At 38.7% G+C, this 25974-nt stretch overlaps 1 protein-coding gene across 18 annotated transcripts in view; it reads right to left on the minus strand.

Annotated features, from left to right (window-relative positions):
- Nucleotides 1–207: 207 nt before the first annotated feature.
- The window catches only part of baz2ba (bromodomain adjacent to zinc finger domain, 2Ba), a 79997-nt gene continuing 54230 nt past the window's right edge, over nt 208–25974 (minus strand). For 5 of the 18 annotated variants that reach the window (XM_015358701.2, XM_015358702.2, XM_015358704.2 and 2 more), the window contains 30 exons: nt 24682–25303; nt 23752–24021; nt 22731–22791; nt 21219–21327; nt 20781–20882; nt 19974–20184; nt 19741–19833; nt 19576–19637; nt 18620–18685; nt 17118–17183; nt 16522–16566; nt 16247–16279; nt 14931–14996; nt 14560–14700; nt 13462–13716; nt 12575–12789; nt 11064–11138; nt 9589–9823; nt 9084–9146; nt 8850–8994; nt 7856–8538; nt 7170–7449; nt 6216–6371; nt 5501–5661; nt 4056–4366; nt 3463–3598; nt 3229–3375; nt 2673–2947; nt 2000–2143; nt 208–1573 (listed from right to left, as the gene is read on the minus strand). In XM_015358701.2, the coding sequence (XP_015214187.2) occupies nt 1420–1573; nt 2000–2143; nt 2673–2947; nt 3229–3375; nt 3463–3598; nt 4056–4366; nt 5501–5661; nt 6216–6371; nt 7170–7449; nt 7856–8538; nt 8850–8994; nt 9084–9146; nt 9589–9823; nt 11064–11138; nt 12575–12789; nt 13462–13716; nt 14560–14700; nt 14931–14996; nt 16247–16279; nt 16522–16566; nt 17118–17183; nt 18620–18685; nt 19576–19637; nt 19741–19833; nt 19974–20184; nt 20781–20882; nt 21219–21327; nt 22731–22791; nt 23752–24021; nt 24682–25303 (5382 nt within the window). In that variant the 3' untranslated portion in view covers nt 208–1419. The remainder of the gene's footprint in view (nt 1574–1999; nt 2144–2672; nt 2948–3228; nt 3376–3462; nt 3599–4055; nt 4367–5500; nt 5662–6215; nt 6372–7169; nt 7450–7855; nt 8539–8849; nt 8995–9083; nt 9147–9588; nt 9824–11063; nt 11139–12574; nt 12790–13461; nt 13717–14559; nt 14701–14930; nt 14997–16246; nt 16280–16521; nt 16567–17117; nt 17184–18619; nt 18686–19575; nt 19638–19740; nt 19834–19973; nt 20185–20780; nt 20883–21218; nt 21328–22730; nt 22792–23751; nt 24022–24681; nt 25304–25974) is intronic. The other 13 variants (XM_015358699.2, XM_069196321.1, XM_015358710.2 and 10 more) reach the window with 13 other exon arrangements.

A 25974-nucleotide genomic window follows, 5' to 3' on the forward strand; every position in this document is an offset into this window, starting at 1 on the left:
TAAATCATTTATCAGTTCTCAGTAACATAACACTGTGATGTGATCTATGACATCAATGTCACTGGAAACTGTTAAAAGGGATTTATAACACAGTTTCACAGTTTCTGTTAATTACAGGCTTGTCTGAGAGGAAGTCTTTTCAGTTCATCTTGAGCAATGTCATGCAGACCACAAGAGCTACTGTACATAAACACACCAAAAAAATACTGGGTTGAAAAACATCCTTTTATTAGATCCGTGCCACACACACTAGTGAAAAATAATGCTCCTACAAAAAGAATGCTACCTTTTTTCCACAATATATTTTAAATAAAATAACTTCAAGTACTCTGACTTAGGTACAAAAAAATCTGCTCTAGCTGCCTCCAGTAGGCCACAACACACAGCAGTTCAAACACAGTGGTTACAAATGTCCTTGTGTCCTCAGTTCTGTGGCAAGGCAGATGGAGGGAAATGCTTTTATGAAAAATACTGTGTGCGTTGCAATATCTTTTATATGGATAAAAATGATTATGTTAGAATTCGAGGCCCAGGAGGGTTAAAATTATATAAAAAAATAGAAAAATGGGAAAAAAATAATATCCCCTACACCCTGTTGGAAAGGCAGGCACTACCAAGATTAAGGAGACCACAGTGTTTGCAGAGGATATGTACTGTACAAGCAATATATGTATAATCACTTTAAGACTAAAATAAAATGCTACAATCATTCTAAGGCATAAACAATATTTGATGTCTGAAAACAATATGTACACATCATACATATTCCAAACAAGACTTAATATTAACATTAATGAACAGTATATACAGATGTGTCACTGTTGCCTCACTGTTCTTTTGCAACTAAGTGATGCAAAAACATATATTTATATATAAATGCAGCTTTACAGTATTACCGTAATGGATTCTCTGGTGCCCTTAAGACACAGAACAGTGTAAACAGTTATTTCTTGGCTTTGTTTTATATTTGAAAAACATTCCTTAAGATTTTAAAGCAGTTTTTGCTGTTTCTTCCTTTTCATAGAAAATGAAGACTGGACCTTTTTACTCATAAATAATTAACAAAATTAAATACATTCACTATAATATTAACTGTAAAAAAATTATTTACAAGTAGTGGAAAGTTTTCTTTCCGTATTACAGCTCTGATGGTTGTAAATTCAGTGCGATTTCATTTGTAATTGGTATTGCACTATGACACCCCATTATCTGGAACTCTTTGGGTGTGTTTTCCCTGTTCTAACCAAACCAGCGTAATCAACAGAACAATGTAATTTCAGAGCCCTGGTTTGTGAAGTAGAGACTCGAGCATCATTCCACAGAGATGTTCTTGAGTATATACTTTCCCCAAGTGTTCCACTTTGAAAACTGAAATGAAGACTGCTGGTCCCAGACAGTGAAGATAATGTTCAAACAGGACTAGTTTGATTTGCAAATTTCAGTCCATCTTCTTTCAAAAAATCGTCTCATGTTGTGACCAGCTCGTCCTATCTCAGAATCATCTTCATTAAATGTTTCACAGTTATCAAACACTAATTTGACATCGACAATAAATGCTTCAAGATTCTGATACCTAAAATAGAAAGAGAGAGAATTTTAGAATTCTTAATGAAAGGCATGTTACTTGATAGGTTGTTACAAATATTCTTAAAAATGCCACTAAATGAAGTACTAGGAATCAGTCAGCCAGCTAAAATAGACCACAGCCTGTGACAGAGGCAGCGTAGATGTGGAAAAGAGCTATGGATCTGGTAAATTTAGAAAGCACTATATGACTTGTGGTCATATAGTAACGGAGCTGATACTATATTCTACGTCACTACACTGTTACATATTAAAAGCAGAATGTTAATGTTAAAAAATTTAAAAAAAAATTGCCTGAAAATATAAATCATTTGCAATAATGCAAGCACTTCTCTGCTTTTTTCTTTTCTTACTGTCTGAAAAATAAAATCACATATCTGCTATTATATAAGCCTATCGGGGAAATAATACTTACTGGCTGCTACCAAGTTTCTCACGAATAGTAGAAAAGTCCATAGGTTTCTTGATCACTTTTTTGTATCCAGGCACAAGCTTCGAATTCACAGGAAGTAAAAACGGCCAGGCATCTTGATGGGTTTCTAGCTCAGAAAGGATTATGCTGCGCAATACAAAATGAAAATGTGAAATTTTATTTTAGTGTTGTTATACACAGTTGGACCTTGTGTCACAGACTATACATAGTCATCATTATTCATATTACCATCTTTCCAAACATTACTACTTCTGCACAGCCCTCTCATTAGGTAATTAAAAAATAATGGTGCTGGCAAGAAACTACCATTGAAATCAGTACAAGTGCGTTTGGCAATTAGCAAACTCTATTACTCTCACAGGTTGTTTGTTACCATCATGATCTATATGGTTACAGGCATGGGAGTTGCACACCACATTTCCAGATTATTGACTACAAAGCCACAGTCCTAGCTTTCTGGAGAGAAATGTTCAAACTTCATTACATTTACATGACATTTTGTAATTTGGCAGACCCTCTGAACCAAAGTGTCTTACGATTGCATCCAACTGCTGGCAATCAGATTTTCGTAGCTGCCAGCTCTTCAGCTGCCAACTATTTCTAAACCAGTTTAGAAAATTCCCTGGAGGTTAGAGACGTAGACTGAAGTTTTTACCTGCACATAGCTAGATCCTTGGCGTTGTCTTTTGCCGTTTTAGCTTTCTTCACACATAGAGGACTTTCCTGCTTGCTCTGGTTTGAAGACGCATTTTCTTCCCCTTTTCTCTTTTTGGCCTCCTTGCTCCCTTTCTTTGGAGTGCTGCTTGTACTTGCAGCATCGTCCTCTGAGACTTCTCCAGCCACAGACAGTTTCCTACTCCGTTTTACTTCATTGTTTTTCTTTCCACTTCGGTTTTGAAGCTTTTTACTCCTTGGGGACTGACCGCTTGCCTGAATAGCACAGAAGACACCTGATGCTGAATGCATGCTTCATACATTTCCTTAAGAACAAACTTTTTTGCCTACATATTACAATCAATGTTATCAGTTACCTTTTTTTTTTTACTTACTGCATTACTGGAATTGTATTTTTTTAACTCTATGATACGGAAATCTCATCAATCTGTAAAACAAAAACTACTTCCTAGGAATAGCGGGATCAAATCTGTCTACATAATGCCAATTAAACTTCTTTTTAAGCTGTATTGCTCTGTACTGAAGGCCAATATTACCTTCGCAATGCAGGCAGGACAAAACCAGTCACCCTCAGGTATTGTGGTGATCTTGGGTCTATGGCAGTAAGTATGACATCCTTTGTCACAACCATCACAAAGCAAGAGTAGTTCCTCATTATCTCCCTTTCGGCAAATTTGGCAGTACTGCAACATATGAAAATTGGCTTTGTAACTATGAAATTCGGCAAAGAAATGCTGAGCTACTTGTCCGAAGAAACTGCATATACTCACAACTTTCATGATGGACTTCTCCCAGGCAATTGATTTCTGCAGCTGCTGTATGCAGAGGGCCAACTGAGCTGCGCTGCGAACCTCACTGAGGGCCTTGCGCCACACTTTCAGCCCAGGGGCAATGTCCTCTTCCCCTCTGTGTGAAGGGAAGCGCACATCAGCGAGGTCAGAGATGTGCTCAGGCGCAACATCAAACAAAACAATTCAGAATAAAGCAAAACCAAAAATAGCAGTGCACAAGAAGCCATGAGGTGCGAACTGGAAGCAGCTGGGTTCAACACAACTGTGCCTTAAGACTGGCAACATGCCTCATACATTCAAAAGTGCGTGCTAGGGCAGTGCTTAGAAATGAGAAACCCATAGCCCTGAAAGAACTTTATGATACAATGCACCATGCAAGATACAACTAGTTCCAAAAAAGCACCGCAGACACACAGAAGTTACAAAAAAGAACTTGAGATCAAAGAAACCAAAATATGCAAAGCAGGAAGAACAGGCAACACGCACAGCAAACAAATAAAAAAACAACAACAGAACAGGCTCCAATCAGCAGAGAAGCACAATAAGTGTTCCAATTAATCTCGATGACCTACCCATCACCATCACCACTACTAGATGGTGCAGGAGCAGGAACAGTAACTGTGCCCACATTATCCAGTTTGATCTGAATGGTGGTACTTAAGGGGCTCTTCAGATACCTTCGCTCTATGTTCCTCTCCAATTCAGCCAGCCTGGTTACAGCTATATCTAGAGGGTTGTTGATTCTCCGGATAATGCTGCCATCACCGCAATCCTCATTTTCTCCTTGAACACTGTCTTCTTCCTGCTGCTCTTTAGCGAATGGTTTGTGCTCATAGTAGACAAGATCTTCCCTCTCTGAGTGAGGCTCTGGATAGATCCATCCCTGTGCATTGAAAGACAATGTTAACCTTGAAGCAGTGCTTCAGCTAGATCTTCAAATCACTTCTTATAAAAGCTAGCGCCTGGCACCTGAATGATATTTCTTTTTTAAATTTATACTGAGCATCAAAACAAACATAGCACTTCACGTTTGCATGTAGGTTTCAAGAAAAGTATACAGATATTGAGTAAAAGCTGATTGGATAAAGGTGGAGAGTGATTTAATCTGTTGAATACTGTGTCTTGTGAAAATCAAAAAAGGCACAGAGGAACCAATACGCCTTACTTCTCAAGAGAGCAATGCCTTTGGGCCAACGCCTCTCCATTGGTCTTGCCAGCATTGGAACCAAGTCTTTTTAGCAATGAATCAAGACTGCCAAAATGGTTGCCAACAAGTGCGGCTCAGACATGCCAAAGGATATGCTTTTTGTTGCGTTCAACCGACCAATCAATGATGAGGCTCAAGTGTGGTGGTCATGGCAGGTGTATCCCTATAGAACTTCACTCATTAGTGATTGATGGCAACCTGACTATTACTGCACATTGGTTCAAGCTGTGAGACCTCATGTGCTGCCTAACCTTTGGGCTCATCCTTACATGACGACATTCCAGCAGGAAAACACACAGCCTCATGTTGCTTGCTTAATGAGACAGTTATGCTGTGGACGCCCAACTGGAGCTCCACTGAATGACTATTTGTGGGATGAGCTGGAATGATGCGTAGCATGTAGGGTTCAGATGCCAGTGAACAGGCAGATACTTGTCCAGAATCTACGAGAAGAGCTTAACGGAAATCCACAGGACTACAACTGCAAACTGGTAAAAAGCATGCATCGCAGATATACAGCTCATATTGCTTCCAAAGACAGTCACACACACCATTAGCCTGTGACTTTCACTATAGACTCCAAGTTGATGAACCCCATTGATGACAAATGTTAATCAGCATAAAGAATTTACTTCTTGTAAAGGTCAATGCACCACTTACAGTACATAAAAGATTGGCACCTTCCTGGTAAAACTGATTTTTTTCCCACTAGCGATACATTTCTTTTGATGCCCAGTATATGGAGTGGTCTAAAGCAAATAAACACGTAGCTATTTTATCGTTCTGAGCCGACATGGCTTAGGTATTTACCTTGACTTGCAGGCTAGCAGACGCTACTTTCCTTTCTAGTTCTTCCACCTGCTGGAGAATAGCTATGTCCATTTCCATTGCCTGTTCTTCAACACACCAGCTCTCCAATGTTTCCTGAGTAACCTGGTTTTCCTCATTGTCATTTATCTCAACGATGGCAACTGGCAAGAAAATATAATGCATTTTTACTAGTTAAATAATAAAATATGAACACACCCCTAAAGCAAACATGCAATACAACACACACATTAAGTGTTACTTTAATCTTATATCTGCTCAATTCAATGTTGTAATCTCTTGTAATGGACTTTGGAATGTATACAACACCAAACCAAATAATATTCAATTATTCAATAGGCCCTCTCAAAATATATTTTGGAATCCAGTAATGATGGGTGGAATCCTTCAAATTTAGACAGGAACAGAATACATACATTTTTCTTCCTTGCTGTATTTTAGTATATGGCTATGGAGTTGAAAAGGAGGGTAACTGACAAGGAAGGTTATTTTAATTCTAAATATTCTATTTTTTCAGTATATATTTGCACTCCAACATACTGCTTCAGTTTGTCTTTAGAAGCTTTATTTAAATATGTAGGGGTGCCATCTTATATTATATTTCAAAAAGATTAACTTTTAATACAATAACTAACAATGTAGAAAATGATTGCAAGATCAGCAGAGCACAAAACAAACAAAAGTGAAAAAAATGCACCATCTTTGTTCTTGGCACAGGCTTGGCTGATGTAATCCATGTGTTTCTGAATCTGTTTCTGCAAAGCCTTTTCCCTTATTCCCCTGAAATGCAAAACTTTCACCAGTGCTCTTAGCTCTTCAGCATCTGTTATTCTCCACCATCCTGTCAGCATTTCTGCATCAAAGAGAAAGAAAAGGCAAACATTTTTAACCCTTGGAACAGGAGTGCATCAGAGGTAATACTCAATTTTATAACATCAGAAGCAACTAGCATTTCCATAATTCACTTTCTACAAAAAGTGGTATGCCATTCTCCCCCATCCATAGAAATATTATGACTGATCTGATCAATTTCATGGTAGGGAAAAATTCAGATGAACTAGAATTTAAAAAGAAATTTTAAATAAAGGAAGAATCAGTAATATAGAACATTGCATCAGTATTACCCTGTACAAAAGGAAAATGTGTTAGCATTAGGTTTGTATTTTGTTAATGAAACCAGGTTTATTTTGAAATACTTTTGTATGGACCTGAACCTCCCTACATAGTGCTGTACTTTATTGCTGTAGTCTTTCACAATCTTCTCTTGCTGCTGAAGACCACAGGTTTCTACCACTTGTCTAGAGAGCTCCAATCCAGTTACGTCTTAAATGTTCCATTAATGCACTTGTTTCTAAAGACTGGGAACACTTGTAAGTTATTCCTCAATGAAACAACTTAATCAAGGGAACTATTTTTCAATTATAGTTTTCAATTATTCTCAATAACTGAAAACATATTTTCCAAATGATTTCTACACTGTTTAATTCACCCACTCACTTGTAACTGATCCCAGTCTTCCAAATCTTTAGAAATTATTATTTTAATGACTACTTATGAAACCTGCTGGACCGGGGTTCTCCAGAAGCAGAGTTGAAGGGTACCTGTTGTAGACTCTGCATTGGAAGCACTAAAAAGTGAAAATTTTCTTCACCTTCTGGAATGGGCCTTGGACTGGGGTAATCCACAGGTTTGGCTACCTCCACTGCTGGAGACGGCGCGGATGGGAGCTTCTCATTTTGTGGCACCGGAGACTCACTCTTACTGGTGGAAACACTGGGGACAAGGAAAGGATTGCCATTTCCATCTGCCATTCCAAATCCAGGACCTGATGCTGGTGGCAGGTGGTTACTAGAGAAGGGCAACGTTGGGCTCATAATTCCGGTAGGCCATCCACAAAAAGGGACACTCATTAAGTGTAAACCAGGCTTCACCTAAAGGAAAAAGGGAGAATGCAACATGAACACATAGCTTACAAAGGCATACATCCAGACAGGAGATAAAGAGGGGATGATACAATCCCATGATCCCTCAATCACTGTAGGTACAGTAGGCAAACTGGTAACCAAGGGCCTGACTGAGAGAAAATTGTCAATATATACAATATATAAACTGCAACCTCTGAGAATTGAGGGAGATCACTCACCCCCATATTTGTTTGGTTAAATCATTTATTGGTTTTCTTTCTGCATGCCAATATTTTAACAAGTTTCTTAAATGTTCAGAAGCTAAGTAAGGCAAAGCCAAATACATATTTCAATGGAGACTCTTACTGGATCCAAGTAAATGGGTAATGTTGCAGATAAGACTGTCATAGCTCTAAACCCAAGGGTCAAGTACCTGAAGAGCTGACAATGTAAAGTTATTCATCCCCACAGGATTCTGTGGACTGGCAGACACAGCTGGAGGAGTCGGGGATGGAGAAGGAGACTTAGGCCTCATTGATGACAAGTGAGGAGAGGCAGCAGAAGGGGTTGTGGTACTAGTAAGAGAAGAGTCATCGCATGGTGTTCTGGGCAGAAGACTAAACCAGTGTCCGCTCCTTTCTGTCAGCACTCTGAAAAGCTGGTCATTAGGAAGGATCTGAGAATTGTACATCTTTCCAGGACTGCCGTGGATGGGGCTGAAGAGGTTAGCGTTGGAGTCTGGTTTAGAGTCTGGACAGCACTGGGAGGCAGCTGGCTGGGGGCTGGGCAACACCTGCTGTGAGTTAGAGTGAGTCGGCGAAGAAATGATGGCAGGGATGTTGGCTGGGCTGCTTCCGTTCTGCTTCTGGTTCAGGGCGTCCGACTCGGGCGACATTTTTGCTACTTCCAGGAGTTTGCTGAGTTTAGAAAAGGAACCTGGTTTCTGCAAGAAGAGGTTAGGGTTATCGGTGTCCTTCCCCTCTTCCTGGCCCACGGCGCTGCTGAAGCTGAGGTCGAGGTTGATGTCCAGAGGTTTCTCTTCCGTTACCTCCTCTTTGATCTGGATCGTTTCTGCATTCTTCAGCCTTTCCCGTTCTTTCTCCAGTTCTTCTGGTCCTAAAACACAAATTTAATATGCTTTGGCAAACAGCTAGAGGTAAGGGCATGTACAAATTTGTAATAAACAGAATTTCAATTAAACCAGCCCTAAAGCTGCAATATGAACTAGTAGTACCTACAAGAAATCATACTTCAGTGGACATTAAATTGTATTATAAACATGCAAAATTCGATGGGAGTTTATTCTGGCCCTTCCATGATTGCTTAATCTGCATCACCAGTGAGATATGCAATTTGTTTCTTAAAATGGTTACTTAAGCTATCACTTCAGAAAACATACATCAAGAAATTCACAGGTTTGCCCTTACCTTCCCCACTTTCCATAGCCTCAACAAAAATTCCGCCACACTGAGGTAGCACCCAATATCGCCGTTTATAGCGATCCTGGCCAAACATCATAGACCGCAAGGAATGAGATGCTTCGAAGAGCTTTCTTCGGAACTGGCTCTGTTGCTGAACAAGCACAAACAAGATGTTTTTTTTTTCTTTTCTGTCTCGCAAAACTCAAAGACTCTTGCTTTTGTTTTTCCGACATTACTCACCTTTGTCAGTTTTTCAATCTGCTTCTCCAGCTCTTCAACAGTAGCTGCCTGGTCCCCATCATCCTGCAACAACATAAACAACAGACTTACTCAATTTCACAGATCCTCATTACTACAAATCTGTGCAATATTAATCAAACAAAGGCTGGACTACTGCTCACGAGAGCCTATAAAGTTACCCCACTGAGTAATAAGGCATTTTAACATCATTCTAGGTACTGTATACTTCAGAAATCATTATTCTACTAAATCACATTTGTGTTGCTTCCCATAAAACAAATGCACTCTCACTATGTATCTGTAGGTTTGTATACTTTTTCCATATACAAAGGTGTCAGATTGTGTTTAGCCAGCAAACTCAAACTGCCTATGGAAAATCTTTGTGTTCTGTTTTTGGGAATTGTTTTTCCCCAAATACAAACAGGATTTTGGTGGTCACCAGGCTGAGGTCATTCTAAAAGCAGGGCTACCGCTACAGGGGTAAAGAAGTGAAGAGCTAGTGTACCTCTTCTTCGCAGGTTTCCGCTTTCTTTCCTTTCTTGTCGTCCTCGTCCTCATCGTCATCCTCTCCCTGGTCCTCACTGTCCTCATCCTCGTCTTCATCCTCGTCGCTGTCCCCTCCTTTCCGCTTGCGTTTCCGCCCCGCCGAGGGTGTGCCCAGGGCCTGCTGTTCCTCCCCACCCTCGCCCCCTGTGCTCGAGTCTCTCTTCCCAGTCTTCTTGGCATGAATTATTCGCAGCCTGAACAGACAGGATAGGGTATCTATTTTCAGTCGGCTTTTGATAATATTTCTTAGAAAATAATTAAATTACAGGCAAGAAAGTTAATATATATAATGGTATTTCTAATGTTTTACCCATGCATAAAAGGGAGATAAAACTGAGTCAATTTAGTACAGACCAATAAGTCTCACTCGTATTCCATGTAAGATTATGGAAATGATAAGTACATCTAAATGGATATATGGCAATAGGAGTCTAAGTAATAGCATGGATTTAAGAAAAAGTTGTTAGAATTCTTTGATCAAACAACAGCAGTAATGGATACAAATAAAGTGTATGATAGGGTATATATTTTCATTAGGCTTTCGATTATAATTCTTAGAAAATGATTAAATTAAAGACAAGCAAGTTAATATAAATAATGGTCATTGATTATTGAAAAGAAAACACAGAGTACAGATATGGGGCCAATATCCAGGCTCGGGCAATGGAATCAGTGAAGTACCACAGGGTCCAGTGATATTTCTGATTTCTATCATTTACACAGGTGTAATTAGTAAACTAGTCAAGTTGCATATTGTATCAAAGAGGAGAATTAGCCAACACTGTAGAATGAACAAATAAAATTCAAAGTTTTAGAGTTAATAACATCTTAGAGATTATGTTTAACATATACAATACAGAATGTTAAATGCATTTAACAAAATTAAATATAAAATGGAAAACAATGAGTAGCTACCAATTAAATGATATAAGAAAATAGGAAAGGCTACAAACCAGAGGTCATTTGGCTCATCTGGCCTGCTGGGCAGTTCGGCTAAAAGCTCATACATAGTAACGCAAGCTTAATTGCTTTTCTGGTTTAGTCTAAAAGTTAATGTTATTCCTGACACCTACAGTATGTGTATTTTGGAAAGCTTCAGCAGTAATCCAAGTGTCATGCATTTTTCCCAAGTACAGATAAACTTTATGTGCTTGTATTTTTAAGGAAACTGATCCTAAGGGAATTATCACCTTCTTCAAAAGGCCAACTTAAGTGAAAAATGTTGGGCCGTCATTTTCCTGTGCGTCACTTGTAGAACATGCAATAATACTGGGGTACTTTATGTGGCTGCACCATTAAATCACAAGCAAGTGGTTAAATTGTAAGAAAATCTTTAAATAATTGTGTAATATATGCGACCCAGATACGGACATTGTGACAACATAAGCAAAGAGACCCAAATTTACTTGATAATTACTGTGAAAATGTACTTACTTGCGGAGCTTGCCTTCCACCACCCATTTGTCTCGTCTTAAGTTAGACATATGATCAATGTTTTTGTCAATCTCACTGGAAAGAAACATCAGAAGAACTGTTATGCCTACTTTTTGCTTCCACCACACAATTTAAACACTGTGTTCTTGTATTCTTCAAACAAGTGTCCTTTTATTCCTTTCTTCTGTGTTTAATACCAATGACATTAAAAATTCAGATGCCCATGAATAAAATAGGGCACACTGCCCTTCAAGCTTTTTCTTTACAGTTTAATTTTAGGATGAACACTTAATTAAGCATTTAGTCAGTATGGACAAGAACATGACTGATAGGAATAACCAAGTACCGCTATATATACAAATAAATATATAGCAAGTGAGAAGAAAAAATCATCATCTCTAGATCCTGTGCAAAGGAACAAAGAATCACACATCTCAAAAGGATTTAAATTTTGAATGCAGAAGCCTTTTATATGTTATGGCATAAAACTACTACTTCAGCACATGCGGTACATAATCAATGATTGGAAATAATATGTGAAAAAAACAGTACAATTCTGAATTTCTGAACCTTTGAATAAATGAACAAGCTGGTGAATACAAGAAGTCGTCAGAATAACTGTCAATCCAAGCATTTTCTAACCACTTCTTCCAATTCAAGGTCACAGTGGAGGCAGAGTCTATCCCAAGCAATGGTATACCCTGGACAGGACAGCAGTCCATCACAGGGCTGACACACTGATATGGACACGCATACAAGTATACCTAGGGCCAGGTTTTCCAGAATTAACCTACCAGTATGTTTTTGGACTGTGGAAGAAAACTGGAATTACTTGGAGAACATACAAAACTCCACACAGACAGCACCCCAGGCCCAGGTTTGAACCCAGGGCCTCAGCACTGCGAGGCAGCAATGCTAACCACTGCGCCACTGTGGCCCCCAGTCAGAATAACAACAATTTCCATAAGGCTCTAATTTCATCTTCTAGCATACATCTCTCAATAACTGTCATCCATGACAAGGACATTTCTCACTTCTTTGTAGTGCTTCATTTACCCACATTTTACAATGCTGACTTAGAAAAATGTTATGAAGAAAACTGCCGATGTTTCAGAGTCACTAAAATCAATTACCATTCTGACTAGCTGCAAGAATGTAATTGCTGAATACAAAGTGTACCCATTGTATTAAATGAAATACTGAGTCATATTTACCGAAAGTTCTGCCAGCTGAACCAATTAACACTTTGCATGCCTCACCAGAAATCAGAATTCTGTTTACACTATAGTTTGATAATGACCACAGAATTTGCAGACAGATTAAAATCGAGTTGTTTTTATTCCTTCTCACGGAGGAGCAGTGTGAGTATAAAGGAAAAAACCTATACTACCTGAATTCTCCAAGGACCAGAAACTGAAACCACCACTTTAGCACGCAAGTGCATAAATAACACTCCAGTGAGTACTGAATGCTGGAGCCTTAATTTGGTATCAAGTTTTGCAGTGTCTTACCTCACTACACTTTTACTGCATGCCAGCTCATTTACAAGAAATGCCAGCACTGAGGCTTTCTGTGCTGGAGTGTGTGACTGAAAGGCTTTGGTCTTCAGGCTCTCGGTCAGTTCTGTCTGAACGCAGTGGGCCTCCATGTAGATCTGTAGAATCTCTGAAACGTTATCCCTGTTTATCCCAACGTTTGTCAGATGGTCTCCCAAAGCTGTTTTGGCCTTGAAATTGGAGATAAAAAGTTTTAAGTAACAGAAGGGCTTTTCTTTTGCAACTGTTCTTTAAAAAAATAAATACTGCCATTTAATACTTTATAATATGAACCAGTCAGTGGCATTCCTTTGAGAAATACTAGACGGCCAAAAAGAAGTGTGACTAATGTTTCTTGATTAGCATGGTTAAACTCCTTATGATGCGTATTTTCTGAAAGTGACCTTCTCTCCCAAAATCAAGCTCTTGAAGGTTAAATTGTAATGTTAATTAATTAATCTCATTGACTATCTCTAAAAAAGAGGCAACATTTTTTATTTCCACAACTTTGGAGATATAACGTTAAAAGACGTTACCAGATTGAAAAACTTTGGTTTGAGACTAAAGCTGGGTCACATTTTCACCACTGTAGTGACTGGCCAGCTGCTGAAGTTATATTCAGAGGAATGAAATTTGTGGCTTAGACTTCAGTAATAACTGTACTTTCTATTTGTACTTTTGAAAGCAATACGTGGATGAGACGTTCCTAAACATTTTGATGGAAATTTCCCAGAAAATACTTTCTATTTTACAGCACATTTTGAACTACAAGAAAACGACTCATTATGATTGTGATGATCTAGATTAATTTAGGACATTGTAAGAGACTGCAACATAGAACTCCGATGTGAAGCCTTCCTTACTCGATGCCCAGGCGGCAGTCCGGGATCGCACACCACCGCAGACAGCAGTCTGACGAGCAGGTCCTGCACCTCTCCCATACTGTCTCCTACGTTCAGCAGCCCCTCCTGCAGCACACTCAGACTGGGGACGTCCACGCTGATGTCAAAGCCCAGAACCTTCCCGAAATTCCGCAAAAACTGCACCACCATGAGGCAGTCCGAAAACGTGCTCCCTGGTAAAACCAGTCCGGGAATACGAGACAGCTCTGGAAGAGGCTGCAAATTAAAATAAAGTGATTCAGCAGTTCTGATACTCTTTGATCCAGCAGTTCGTCCATCACCATTTGAGATATCATTAGGGAACAGAATGGCCATATATACTTAAATACATTAGCAAGTCAATCCTGCCCTGTTCTTGACATCTCGTCACAACACATTTTTCCCTGATGCGGAAATGTTCGAACGCGAGGGATTAATCGATACAACCAATATAATGTAAAAAAAATTAAAATTGCATTACGGATATAGCACTTCTGTGATGCCAAATCTCACACCACCCAGCTAATAGCTTTCATAGATTCCTCTGTTTCTGCCAGTCTCCTATGTTAAGTCTAATACGTGTTATTGATTTACAGGTGAAAATCCTGTACGTGTTTTTAAATAGTCTTTTATTAAATGTCAATACCAATAGCCACTTGATGGCAGCATTTTGTACTAATACGATAGTAAGGAAAAAGTTACTATTTTGAATATCATGCTTTTCCACCCATCTGCTTCTCTATGTATAATATTATTGTGAGAGCAGAGTGCAGATATTTAACGAACATAACAGGTATTTTCAAGCATTTGTGCCTCAAGAACTCAATGTATATCATATACATGACTAAACATTCTTATGGTGCACTACTAAAATGAAGCAGGTTTGCTAACTATGGGATTTGTTAATGACCAGACAATACTACATGCTCTTTGCCTCATAAATCCTAAGTATAACCTTAGTTTATCCTCCAATGTCCAATGCTCAATCAAAAGCATTGACACAGTTTAATAAACATAGAACTTTGTAATGTGCTTAAAATAGTGGGGTTCATTTATTACATCAATTAGAAATGTGATTACCTTATGATCTGCTAAGCACATATCTTCATTTGGCTTCTTCATCTCCTTAGCAATTTCCAGTTCCAGTCTCCTAAGTTCCAATTTTCTTTCCTTGTTTAAACGTTTCTCATCCCTCTTCTCCTGCTTCAGTCGCTCTTTCTCCTTGAACATATCACAGACAAGTTAACAGTTCATGCTATCAAGGATTATACCGTTATAATTTCGCCAGACACTAGGGCTTGTTTCTAAATTGCAGCACTTCTTTCAAAGAAAATCGCTTTGAGCAAGATTCTTAGTTTTGTTCACAGTTCATATATTTTCAAAGAAGAAATGCTGGCTCTGAAGCTGCACCGTTGTTTCCAAGAGAGGCAGCTAATTAGGAAATCACTTACCTCTGCTTTCTTGCGAGCCTCCATTGCTTTCATTAACATCATGTGCTGCCGTCGTCTCTCCCGCTCCTAGCGGAACAGAAAGAACGTCGTCAGGGTGAAACAGCCGGAGCGAAAGCACTTGAACGTGAACATAGAACACAACAGCTGACTTCAATACAGCATGTTTAGCGAAAAAAAAGACAAATCACGTAAATAATGGCCAAGTTTGTGTATGTTTTAGTTGAAGTTTAGAAGGCAATATAATGACAACCAAAAGCAAAAGGGGAAAGCAACAGATGTGAGGACAGTGTCAAAAACAGAAGCATACGCTTTAAGTTAGGGTCAGCTGTGATGCTTCCTCATAAGCCGGCAGATACAAAAGCAAAATGGTTGGCTGGTACAGATCAGTTATGTTACATCTGCTACGAAAAAAAAATAGAATTTACACAAGAGGCTGCTAGTTATTTTGGGTTTTCTGTGTATGGCAGTAGAACTGCTTAAAAAATAAACCAAAAGAGTTGCAGATACAGGAACTTATACATTTTCAATGCCCCTCTTACCAAACAGCATTGTAACAGAGCGGGCCTTAAGTTACATGGTGTTAACATTATTCCTGTGTGCACTGATTTTGCTTAAAGTTTCTGAGGCAGATGACGTGCAGGGAGCAATATCAAGCCTGTGATGCTTGCAGATGGGCGCTGAAATTATATTGTGTTCCCGTTGTACTGCTAGATTCAATATGGCATGGGTTTATAGCAATGTTGTCATTGCCCATCTTAAGGCTAATGTAGGCTAAGTGAACATGACTTAAGTTGTGAAAATAAAAAAAAGTCTCAATTAAAAATAAATTATCCAAAAAAAGGAAGGGACACTTCCTCCTGGAGTATTATGATCTGAACTGGGCTCAGAAACCAAAAGGGTAAACAACCAGGCCTCTAAAATGACAGACTAGTAATTTACTAGCTGAGAACTGAATGGACACGTGATTTTCTCCTTAGACAAACACTGACTACATTCATACTGGAGTTCAAGCAATAATAATTACAAGAATAATAATGTAATGGATGACATTTATCACTGAAGTGTAATTTGGAACATGAAAATATGGATTGCAGCCTATAATATAATTGTAAAGAAACAAAAAGTAATCAACAAATTATGAAAAGTCAATTGTATTTCTTGGACACATAGAGCAGATGTATGCAATGCACTGTGCTGTAAAGCCATGCAGAAGAATGTAGTATGACAGCAGCCAGTGCTACACTTTATGCATTGCTATGACAACCATATCACAACCAATTCACGATGCGGTGTTAGATGTACAAAAATAAACATACCCATACCATATCTAGTCTATGCCTCTCCAACTCCTGGTAGAAAGAGTTGGCAAAGTATTATGAAACAGAAATCACAAAGTCATAAAAACCAGTTTATTAGAAAAAACACACCCCAAGAGACATCCCAATACCAAAAAGCAAGGAAATTAACAAAAGAAAACCACAAAGGAGTTCAAATAGAACAAATATGTAGTTAAAAGGCCCCAAAAAAGGTTTAAATCAGAAAACTGTTTAAGCGCCATGTCAGATGATGTGCTAAACTGAAGGATACCTACCTGGTGCTTCAACAAAACTGCCTGTTGTCGTCGCATTTCCTTCTCCTTGAAACAAAAACAAAACCAAATAAAAATCCACACATACCTGATTTTTGTTATTAAAACAGAAGACACAAATACACAATAATGTTTCTCCTTCTTTATTTCACTGGGAATTCAAGCGAAAACATTTTTTTCCTTTTTTCCCCCCTGTTTGACAGCAAAAAGATTGACAGTCTTACAGTTGAGCCAAGTTTGAACTAATGTGAAATGGAAATGACCCAGTCATTTCAAAACTGTTTGACATATGGTGGAGGTAAACTGAGCTCTGAATTTTGATGTCCTCTATGACACTGATTTACATAGAAAACACAAGCTCACAGTGTCAACAAAACTCACTTCACCTGAATCTTGAGAGGAAATTTTAGCTTCAATAAACATTATTTTGTATTCACTTAAAAATATGACAATGAGGCACTTGAGCACAGAAACATGTACGGTAAAAAAAAACAGAAAAAAACAGGCATGTTGCTTGATGTAACAATGATTGTTTTATTCAGATTACTCACAGTCTTCAGTTTTCCCCCCAAAAGTCTTTGCGGCCCATCTAAACTAACCTTTGTTCGTTTCTCAGCTTCCAAAATTTTGGCATTTGCTGCTTCTTCCTTCTTTTTCCTTTTAGCCTGTGCATGCAAAACAGGTCTGGAGGTCATGCAACAGTACCACTAACAGCTGTAAAACATCTCAGTCTACAACACATCAACATGCTTCCAAAGATTAAGACAACAAACCAGAAAAAAAACAGACAATACTTTGTGCTTGAATAAAACCCTCTAACTGCTGTGGACCTAATGCTGTAGTGTTGGCATGATACCAAACTAAAGCTATTCAAGCATACATTCTTAACAATAGAAGAGTTGATGTAAGATCTTGTGAGGACACCCTATTCCCCTTATATTAGGTTTATGAAAAAGATTAACATTAAAAGATATTCTTAAAATCATACCATGCAAGCACTACAGAAAGTACAGAAAGACAACTGACATCATAAACATTCCACTGTGCTCATTACTTCATCCTCCATACTGAAATAAAACCGGGACAGATTTTTTTTTTATCAGGGCTATTCCAGAATCAAAATTAAAAAAGCAATGCTTATGAATTTCTTTCTCTTCAGCAAGTAGATATTTTAGTTGTTATTTTTATGTTTTATAGTTTAGAGAAATATAAACGATGACTACGAATGTCATATATGTACAGCAAGACATCAAAACACTCCCCTGTCAAGAAGGTATCAATCCTAAAAAACAGTAACGTATGGAAGGTTTTCCATTTATTAAAATTAACATACTATATAATATTTGTGATATTTACGACTCTGCTTTCATATAACGCTAGATTAACTTCCAAGGATCTGCATAGAGCAATATACCTGTTCCATTGTAAATAAACCAGATGTTAATCTGTTTTTATTCCACGCTCAATCACTTAAAAGCTGACAGCAGAGATTCTCTTTTGTCTGTGTCTCCTGCAAACAATCAACAGACCACTTGGAAACGTTTATAAAATGCAAAGGGAGACTATGGTTTCAAACTTATTTGCTTCCATTTTGAACCTTTAAAAAATAAACAAAAAAAAAACCTAACCAGCGAGTCATACAAAGGAGAAAAACTGAGTGAGAATAAATTACGTAAAATTTAAATATGTAATTACAAGCTGTGAAAAATCCTGTTAAGAATGGCTTGCCAACCGTGTCAACTCAAATTTGATTTAGGTCTGCTAAAACAGTTTGGAGCTTCTATAATTGTATGTGTATGGAAAACAGCATTTTTTCCCCCATCTACTTATGCAAAACTGTTGCAATTGTTTGACAAAAAAAATCCTTTATGTACAATTTACCCATGGTGTGAAGAGGCAAAGACAGACTTTTAATATTCAGTACTAGTAACACTAAAGCCAATTTAGTGTTGGGCCCATGTAAAATTATGCATAAGACATAACACAATCTGCAACAACATGATTCAGGAATAGCCCTTAGTAGTTTTCAAACATTCACGCCCCAAGCAAAACATGTATTTTAAGAATGCTACTGCTATGTTTAACCTCCTTTTGGACATACCTCAAGAATCTGCTGTGCTCGAAGCTCCTTTTCCATTCTTATTTGCTGAATTCGTTTGATCTTTTCCTGTAAAGTACGTAAATGAATTAAAAGTAATGCCATGGAGATTAAAGAGGTGTAGAGCTGGAAGTGAGCATCATGTTCTTTGCAACGGCAAGTGAACTCCAGAGGAAAAGTAGATCTTTTTGAATTGAGTTGAAGAAGCTATTAAAAGCTCTGAATGAGGCTTATTATTCGCTTACAAAAAAGAAACTTTCCTTTTAAGATCTTTCAGGAGATATCACACTGATGTGTAAGTACTTTGTAGAATTGCTTGGGTTAAAAATTAGAACATCTCAACGAATAACTTATCTACATCCTGACACAAACTAACACAGAAAGTCCTGAAATATCGCTTCAAAAAATTTTTCAGCTGTGTGGGATCCTCTAATTTTGCAGTGAAATACATTCTCGCTATTATATTACAACACTGACAGGGAATACTTCCAGGAATGAGGTATTAGGAATTTGTCTTTTCGCAGACCCCAACTTGCTCTCCATGAGACCCACAGACAGGGAGAGAAGCCTGGGGTCAGAGCACAGGGTCAGCCATTTATACGGCGGCCCTGGAGCAGTTGGGGTTAGGGGCCTTGCTCAGGGGCCAAATGGAGTAGGATTCCTCTGCCGGCCGCAGGATCCGAACTGGCAACCTTCCAGCCCCAGGCGCAGATCCTTAGCCACAGAGCCACTGCACCACCCCAAAACATTGGGGTGCTCCCTTTGCCGTGATATCGGTGTCAAAATGTGTTGTCTGCTTCTAGATCCGTCCAAATCAAACTACCAAGCTGACTGAAAAACTGACATTTAAAAGAAGCTTCTATGCTTGAAATTCCACATGACATTATTTAAAAAAGGATGGATTTCTATGAAGAACAATATGTGTGCGAAACACCTGACAACTGTCAAGCGCTACATACCTGTTGTTTCAGAATCTTTATTTGCTCTTTCTGTTTCCGCTTTTCCTCAGCTGCCATGATTGCTAAAAGACAGGATAGAGGGTTTTTTGCAACAAAAACTGCATGACATTAAACCTGATCTGAAGGCAGACTGCTCTACAATGCCACAGGAAGTTAGCTGCATACCTTGCTGTTTCCTTGCCTCTTTAGCAGCTCGTGCCAAAGCTTGCTTTTCAAGTTTCCGCATCAGTTTGATCTGAGCCGCCTGTCTAGCAATTTCTGCATTAAAAAAAAGAGTTTAGCTTGCAACCTCTGAAATGGTGGTGGTGGTGGGGGGGGTGTGTGACTGAATGAAATTGAAACCTGTAAATCCCACGACTGAGGAGATAGCAAAAAAAATCAGGAATTAAAATTTGCACCTTGAGCTTCCAGTTTGCGGAGGAGCTTGGCATCGGCGGGGCTGGGGAACTCGGTGGCCCCCACGTTGGGGGGCCGGCCCTTCCTGCGCTTCGTTCTGGAGCCGTCACCAGAGCGCTGGCGCTCAGGGTTTGGGGGGCGCCCCCGACGCCCCTCCATCGCACGAATACGAGGAATGACTTCCTCTTCCTTCAGTAAAGTCCACTGCATGCCCTTCAACAGAAGAAAGGGGTCGAGTGTCCCTGTTACAACGCTTTTCACCAACAGCGCACAAGCCATCTACCCTGTCTGACTACAGAAATTCACTACATTCCAGCATTTTGAGAAACTGCCATTAGAAATCTCTCCAGCATCTGACAAAGTATTAGACTGGAATTAAAATTCCCTATCACACCTAATAATTTCACTGATTATTTTGACAAAAAAATAAACAAAAGTATTTCTACTTCTAGGTAGAATGAATGGATTCTAAAAACGAAGTGCATCTCAAGTACTTTTTTCTAGCTCATCTCTTACTAGGGGGTCTGGTCGTACTGTTGACTGCTGTATTCTTTCAACAAAGAGCCATCATGTTCCCAGTCTCATTTTTGGTTACCATTTACCTCTAGTTACGCTATATTTTCCACTTGTCCTTGGTAAACGTTAGGCTAATACCTGTGAAAGTAATGTAAGCTGATTAATTGAACATTGTGTCTCCAACGTGAACTTCCAAATGGGTTGTGAGTTCATTCTTTTATGTCGCTGCATTATTGGAGACTGACTCTGGTACTAAAGGTAAGAAAACTGTCAATAGATATAAAAACAGTCACCTGAGGTCCATCTCTGGCTTCATAGAAGTCACCAACCCTTATTTTTGCACTGAAGCTAAAATTATCTCGTGTGATGTCTGTAATTCCATTTCTGGTTAGATACTACAGAAGAGAAAATAATGGCTTCAATGAGACAAATATCCAGTTTTCAGGAAGAAACCTTTAAGCTTCACACAAGCTGCTGACTAGGGGGTGATTTACAATGGTATTACAAAGTGTGGCTTACACACAAACTGTTGATTGAGATTTTACATACTGGCTCATTATTAAAGGAATTCAAAGTCAAGGAATATAAATGTAACAACCATAAGAAAAGATCTAGAAAATTATCCTTTTGCAACATAAGGATGTTAAGATGGTATTATAAATATACCTTTGTGGATCATTCTTGTATTTTAATCTTGTACCACTGGGTAGCTTCATTAACTTTCAAATTACCTTCACAACTTCAGGGTACTGCCGAAGTTTTTTCCCACACGGGGCATAATAAGCTACCTCTCCTTGCAAACGACCACTGAAGTTTCTTATTCTGGTTTCTCTCTGCCACCTGTAAAAACAGAGAAGTTTACATTAGAGTGAATAGCAAATTACTGCTATGCCATTTGATTTATGGTCGACAAAACAGACGTGCCAGTTAGTGGCAGCTTTATAAATTGTTGGCACAGCGATATCCTCCTTCAAGCAAACACATGCCTGAACATAACGGAGGGATGTTTTTTCTGAATTAATAAAAGACACCATTTTTTAAATGCAAAAATAAAAACTACAGTAATGAATGCTTAGATGCCTTTGTAGTTATGTAACTCTGGAAAAATGTGAGTTTATACTTGAAAAGTGAACTCTGCACACAGATAGAGCCCTTTCCACCGAATATCTGCCAGAAGAACTTTGATTACAGAAGGTTATAAAGCTGACATCTCTGGGAAGTAGGAATTGGATAACCTTTGTGAGCAAGACATTTGACTCTTCTTTTTAGGCGGGATATTTAGATGATAGGTAGAACTATAAAAAGAAACACAGATACTAGGACACTGAATTGTTTGTTTCATGCCGAAGGAAGAGTCCGGAGGCTAGACATAGCCTTAACCACTGCTTTCAAGAGCTGAATCTGTCTTGCCACAGTCTAGCCTCTTAAGAGTAGGAAATAAGATTAAACTGACCATTTAGAGACGTGTTGTGTATTCTACTTTGCTTAGATGTCTGCTGCTGTGAGAATGTGGGCCACATTATGCAATGTTGCAACCTTATACTTTCTGCAGACCTGTGAATCTTGGTCTCAGATTGGTAATGAAACAGCCATTACCGAGTCAGTTTTCCTGCCATCCTTCTAATCTGCAGATCAGTCATAGCATCACAACTTTAAGATTCAAACATATTTCAGTAGACTGTATTGAATAAATTTGCTAATAAAATGAACAAAACCACTGCCATTGCCACAGAAATGCGTGTTTTGCCTTTTTTTTTTATCTCACTTTTACTCACAGGATTCAATAGGACTACACACATCCTCACAACCTGGCTGCAGTGGCTCATTTTCTCATATTAGTATCCCATATTCATAAATATGAATCAGTCAAATATAAATCAGTATGAACTTGCTCTTCTCTTGCAAGGACGGACCCTCTGAGCAAAAGAGAAGTGTCTTTTGCTGTTCATTGCTTTCAGAACCCAAGTGTCTAAAGCAGAATCTTGAGAAACAAGAAGATAACGTTCCCCCAGAGTTGAACTAATCCACACTGATTTGGGTGATTGTGCCCGCTGGAGTAACATCATGCATACCCAAGTAAACTAGCTGTGGATGAGGCTTATAAGAATGTGATTCATCTCTCAAAAGGCACTGAGAATTCTGAGGGCTGCAGCTTAGAGAATGGACATGATTCCCAGTGTCACTGCAGTCTCCCTGTCAATGTGTCTGAAATTCAGCAGACGTTAGAACATCCAGAAACATACCCATATTCCAGAGGGATTCGGAGCTCCCGTTCATCTGTTACTCTTCTTCTTTTACCAGACCCTGCAAGAAATCAAGAACCAGTCATAAACACCGACGGTGAATGTGAAATCTTCCCCATTGTGAGTGCTCTAAACTCTTGTTCATTTTCATCCAAAACATGAATGCACTTTTAAATTGACATACTTAAAAATGTATTCCCTTATGTAAGAATAATCTGAAAAACGAGTACCCATTAAAAAAGGAATCTCCTTTCGACGGGTATTTTTTCTTCCTTGTGCTAAACTTCCAGTTGATTCAGTTTTGCTTTTTTACAAAATATAAACGGGAGTTCCAGAATGAGTGTGAGTGAGTGAAATGAGCTGGGAAGTCAGAGATAATTAATATAAAACAGCTAAAAAGTATTACTTAAGTTAATCCATGCACCGTTTGAAGGTGTTAATCAATGTTTTAATTATAATGTACTACTCATGAAAAAAACACATTTATGTTAAGGCAATATACAAAGGAACTAAATCTAGTATCTTTTAATCGGCTATGTGACTATGGTAATCAATGTTCTATAACAAAAAAATATTCTTTACCTACTGATTTATAGATACTAAAATACAATGATATTCCTTGTGACCATTTTGTTCAGCTCTCATTTTAGGCACAGTAGTGGAAAATCCCCAGTTTCCATTTCCTCTTTTCCTGATTACAGCAAACTCTAACCTCACCAGGGAGAAAACTCCCTCAACTGCCATTCATAAACAAAAACAGAACATTAACCCAGCTCAAGACTAAGAGGCATGTCCTCACAGGCAGAACGTGACTAAAAAGCAGGTTTTATACAGTACAACCGGTCGACATGGTAATGTCAATACTACGCTGAACGTTAAGAGTCTGTTCATTAACGTAATGATGTTTAATGCGGGAAAAACACAATCCTATGTAATGTGAGTCATGTTCACTCTTTCTGTCAGCACTGAGATAATAGCACTGTGCTCTTAATGAAGTGCGCAGCACAGTATCAGGAGTTACCTGGTGGTGTGGATATAGAGAAAGATGAAGAGGGACTGCTGTGATAGGCCGGTGTCCCAGTGCTGGTCACTAAGGTAGGACTCAGGTTGGGACTTTTAATCACTTGAAGGTTCAGAGGCGTACAATTAGCAGACGCGTTCAGCACAGCAGGAGCAGATTTATTCAGTTTTAGAGGTGTCTTCTCTCCTTCTGTGTCAGTTTCAGTCTCATCATGGTCCTTTTCATCATCTTCTGATCCATCTGAGTCACTCTCAAAATTGCTTTCTGACTCTTTAAAAGATATAAACATTCAAACAGTTTAAACATTCAAACATATATAAAAACTCATTTTTATACATACATAAAATCTTTGTCCATGAGCAAATTTCAAATATCTTAAAGGATTGGGTTTAAGAAAAGGTTGTCAGTGCGGAATGGTTCTCAGAATTGAGAGTGCTGATCATTTCAGAGAAAGACTCTGTGTTGATTATGCTCATAGGCTTGTCAAGTTCAATGCCCTGTTCAATTTTCATTCTGAACAGGTATGATTTTTCCAAGTTCTAATTTCAGTGATTTATCTGATTCCATATTGCGCTTAGTAGCGTTACTTCAAGAGATTTGCATTAGATATAACACAAAACAAAAGCACAAATTCACTGCAGTGCTACAGACAAAATTTTGTTTCCAAAGTGGCAGAGAAGAAGGAGAAGCTGACTTCGTAACTACATCTGTTTGACAAACAAGACAAATTGTTATATATTATATATAATCCAACACTTTATATAGTATCAATACAACACAAATTTATACATACAAGTACAAATACCTCTATCACTCTTCTTGACAGAGTGACCTCTTTTCTGAATGTCCAGATATGGCAAATTTGTGCATTACATTTAGTGCATTAGAATTGCATTGAACGAAAGAGCTTTTGCCACCTCTTACACATACCTGACTGGCTGTCATCAGTATCCTCCTCATCTTCGTCATCTTCTTCGTCATCGTCGTCATCTTCGTCATCCTCATCCTCAGCAGAGTCGTCCGAGTCCTTGCTGCTAGGAATATCCGACTCGGCTCCTCGAAACAGATCGACTAACGACTGTACCAGATGACTCTGGGTTGAACTTTTTCCCGTTGGAGTGACCTTAGCACTGGATGCCTTGTCTTTCCCAGACACATGAGGCAAAGCAGGTGAGGTAGATGGCCTAACCGGCACCATCTGAGTGGTGGAATGATTCTTTCCACCCGTACTCAAATTGACCGGGGCCGAAAAAGACACAGCACTCGAAGTGAGGAGTGGCTTGTCAGGGGTCTTGGTCTGACTGCGAGGTTTGGTTGTAAGTGCTAAGGGAGCTTCCTGAATTGCGCTTTGGATCACCCCATTGGGTTGGTGATGCCCAAGAAGTGTGTTTGAAAGGAAGAGATTTGAATGGTTGCTGTTGGCAAGCTTCTGGTTGCTAGGCGAGTCACGGGTGATTTTGGGAGTGAGCACAGGTGCGACCAGTTTCTTCTGGATCTTGTAGAGCTCCTGCTGTTTCTTCAACTGCACGGGAAAAGTCTGTTTGAACTGTTCCTGTGAAAAGAATGTATAAAATAGCTTCAAGAGAAAAAAAAAGCAATTCTTAATTAAATATTTCAGAACTATACATTATCACAGCAGGAAGAACCCCAAGAACCCCTTAACAAAAAAGACTAAGAGGTCCTTGTGGACTGCCAACAAGATTTCCCATTATAATTGAATTCATCTACAAAAATAAAAATCTCATTAATCTATTATGGCATGCACTGAACAAAAGGCACCAGTACTTTTCATGCAAGAATACATCGCATTCTAGAGGGCAGTACTATTATGAGTCAAACGTGACCAGAACGTTTGCCTGACATTTTATTTGGTTACAGAAAATAACAAAACTGTAAATATTTTTAAAACAGATCTTCAACACAGAAGATGTGTATAAAGACAACACATAGATAAGCTTCTGTACATTTCCCTAAGCTTGGAGCACTTTGTGTTCAACCTTTCCTTGTCTCAAACAATAAAAATCTTGCTCCAAAAATCAGGTAGTGTCATCTACAGAAACAGCTATTTTTGCAGCCATACACTAGATAATCGGCATAATAATCACATTGTTTGAAAAACACCAGAGCTTTTTGTTGATTACTGTTGGCTTCTTGAAATATTACCCAGTTAATTGATTGTCTGCTTTATGCAGCAATTCAAATAAGCCTAAATGCACTGTCACT

This window comes from Lepisosteus oculatus, chromosome 12, assembly GCF_040954835.1.
Source record: "Lepisosteus oculatus isolate fLepOcu1 chromosome 12, fLepOcu1.hap2, whole genome shotgun sequence".
NCBI lineage: Eukaryota > Metazoa > Chordata > Actinopteri > Semionotiformes > Lepisosteidae > Lepisosteus > Lepisosteus oculatus.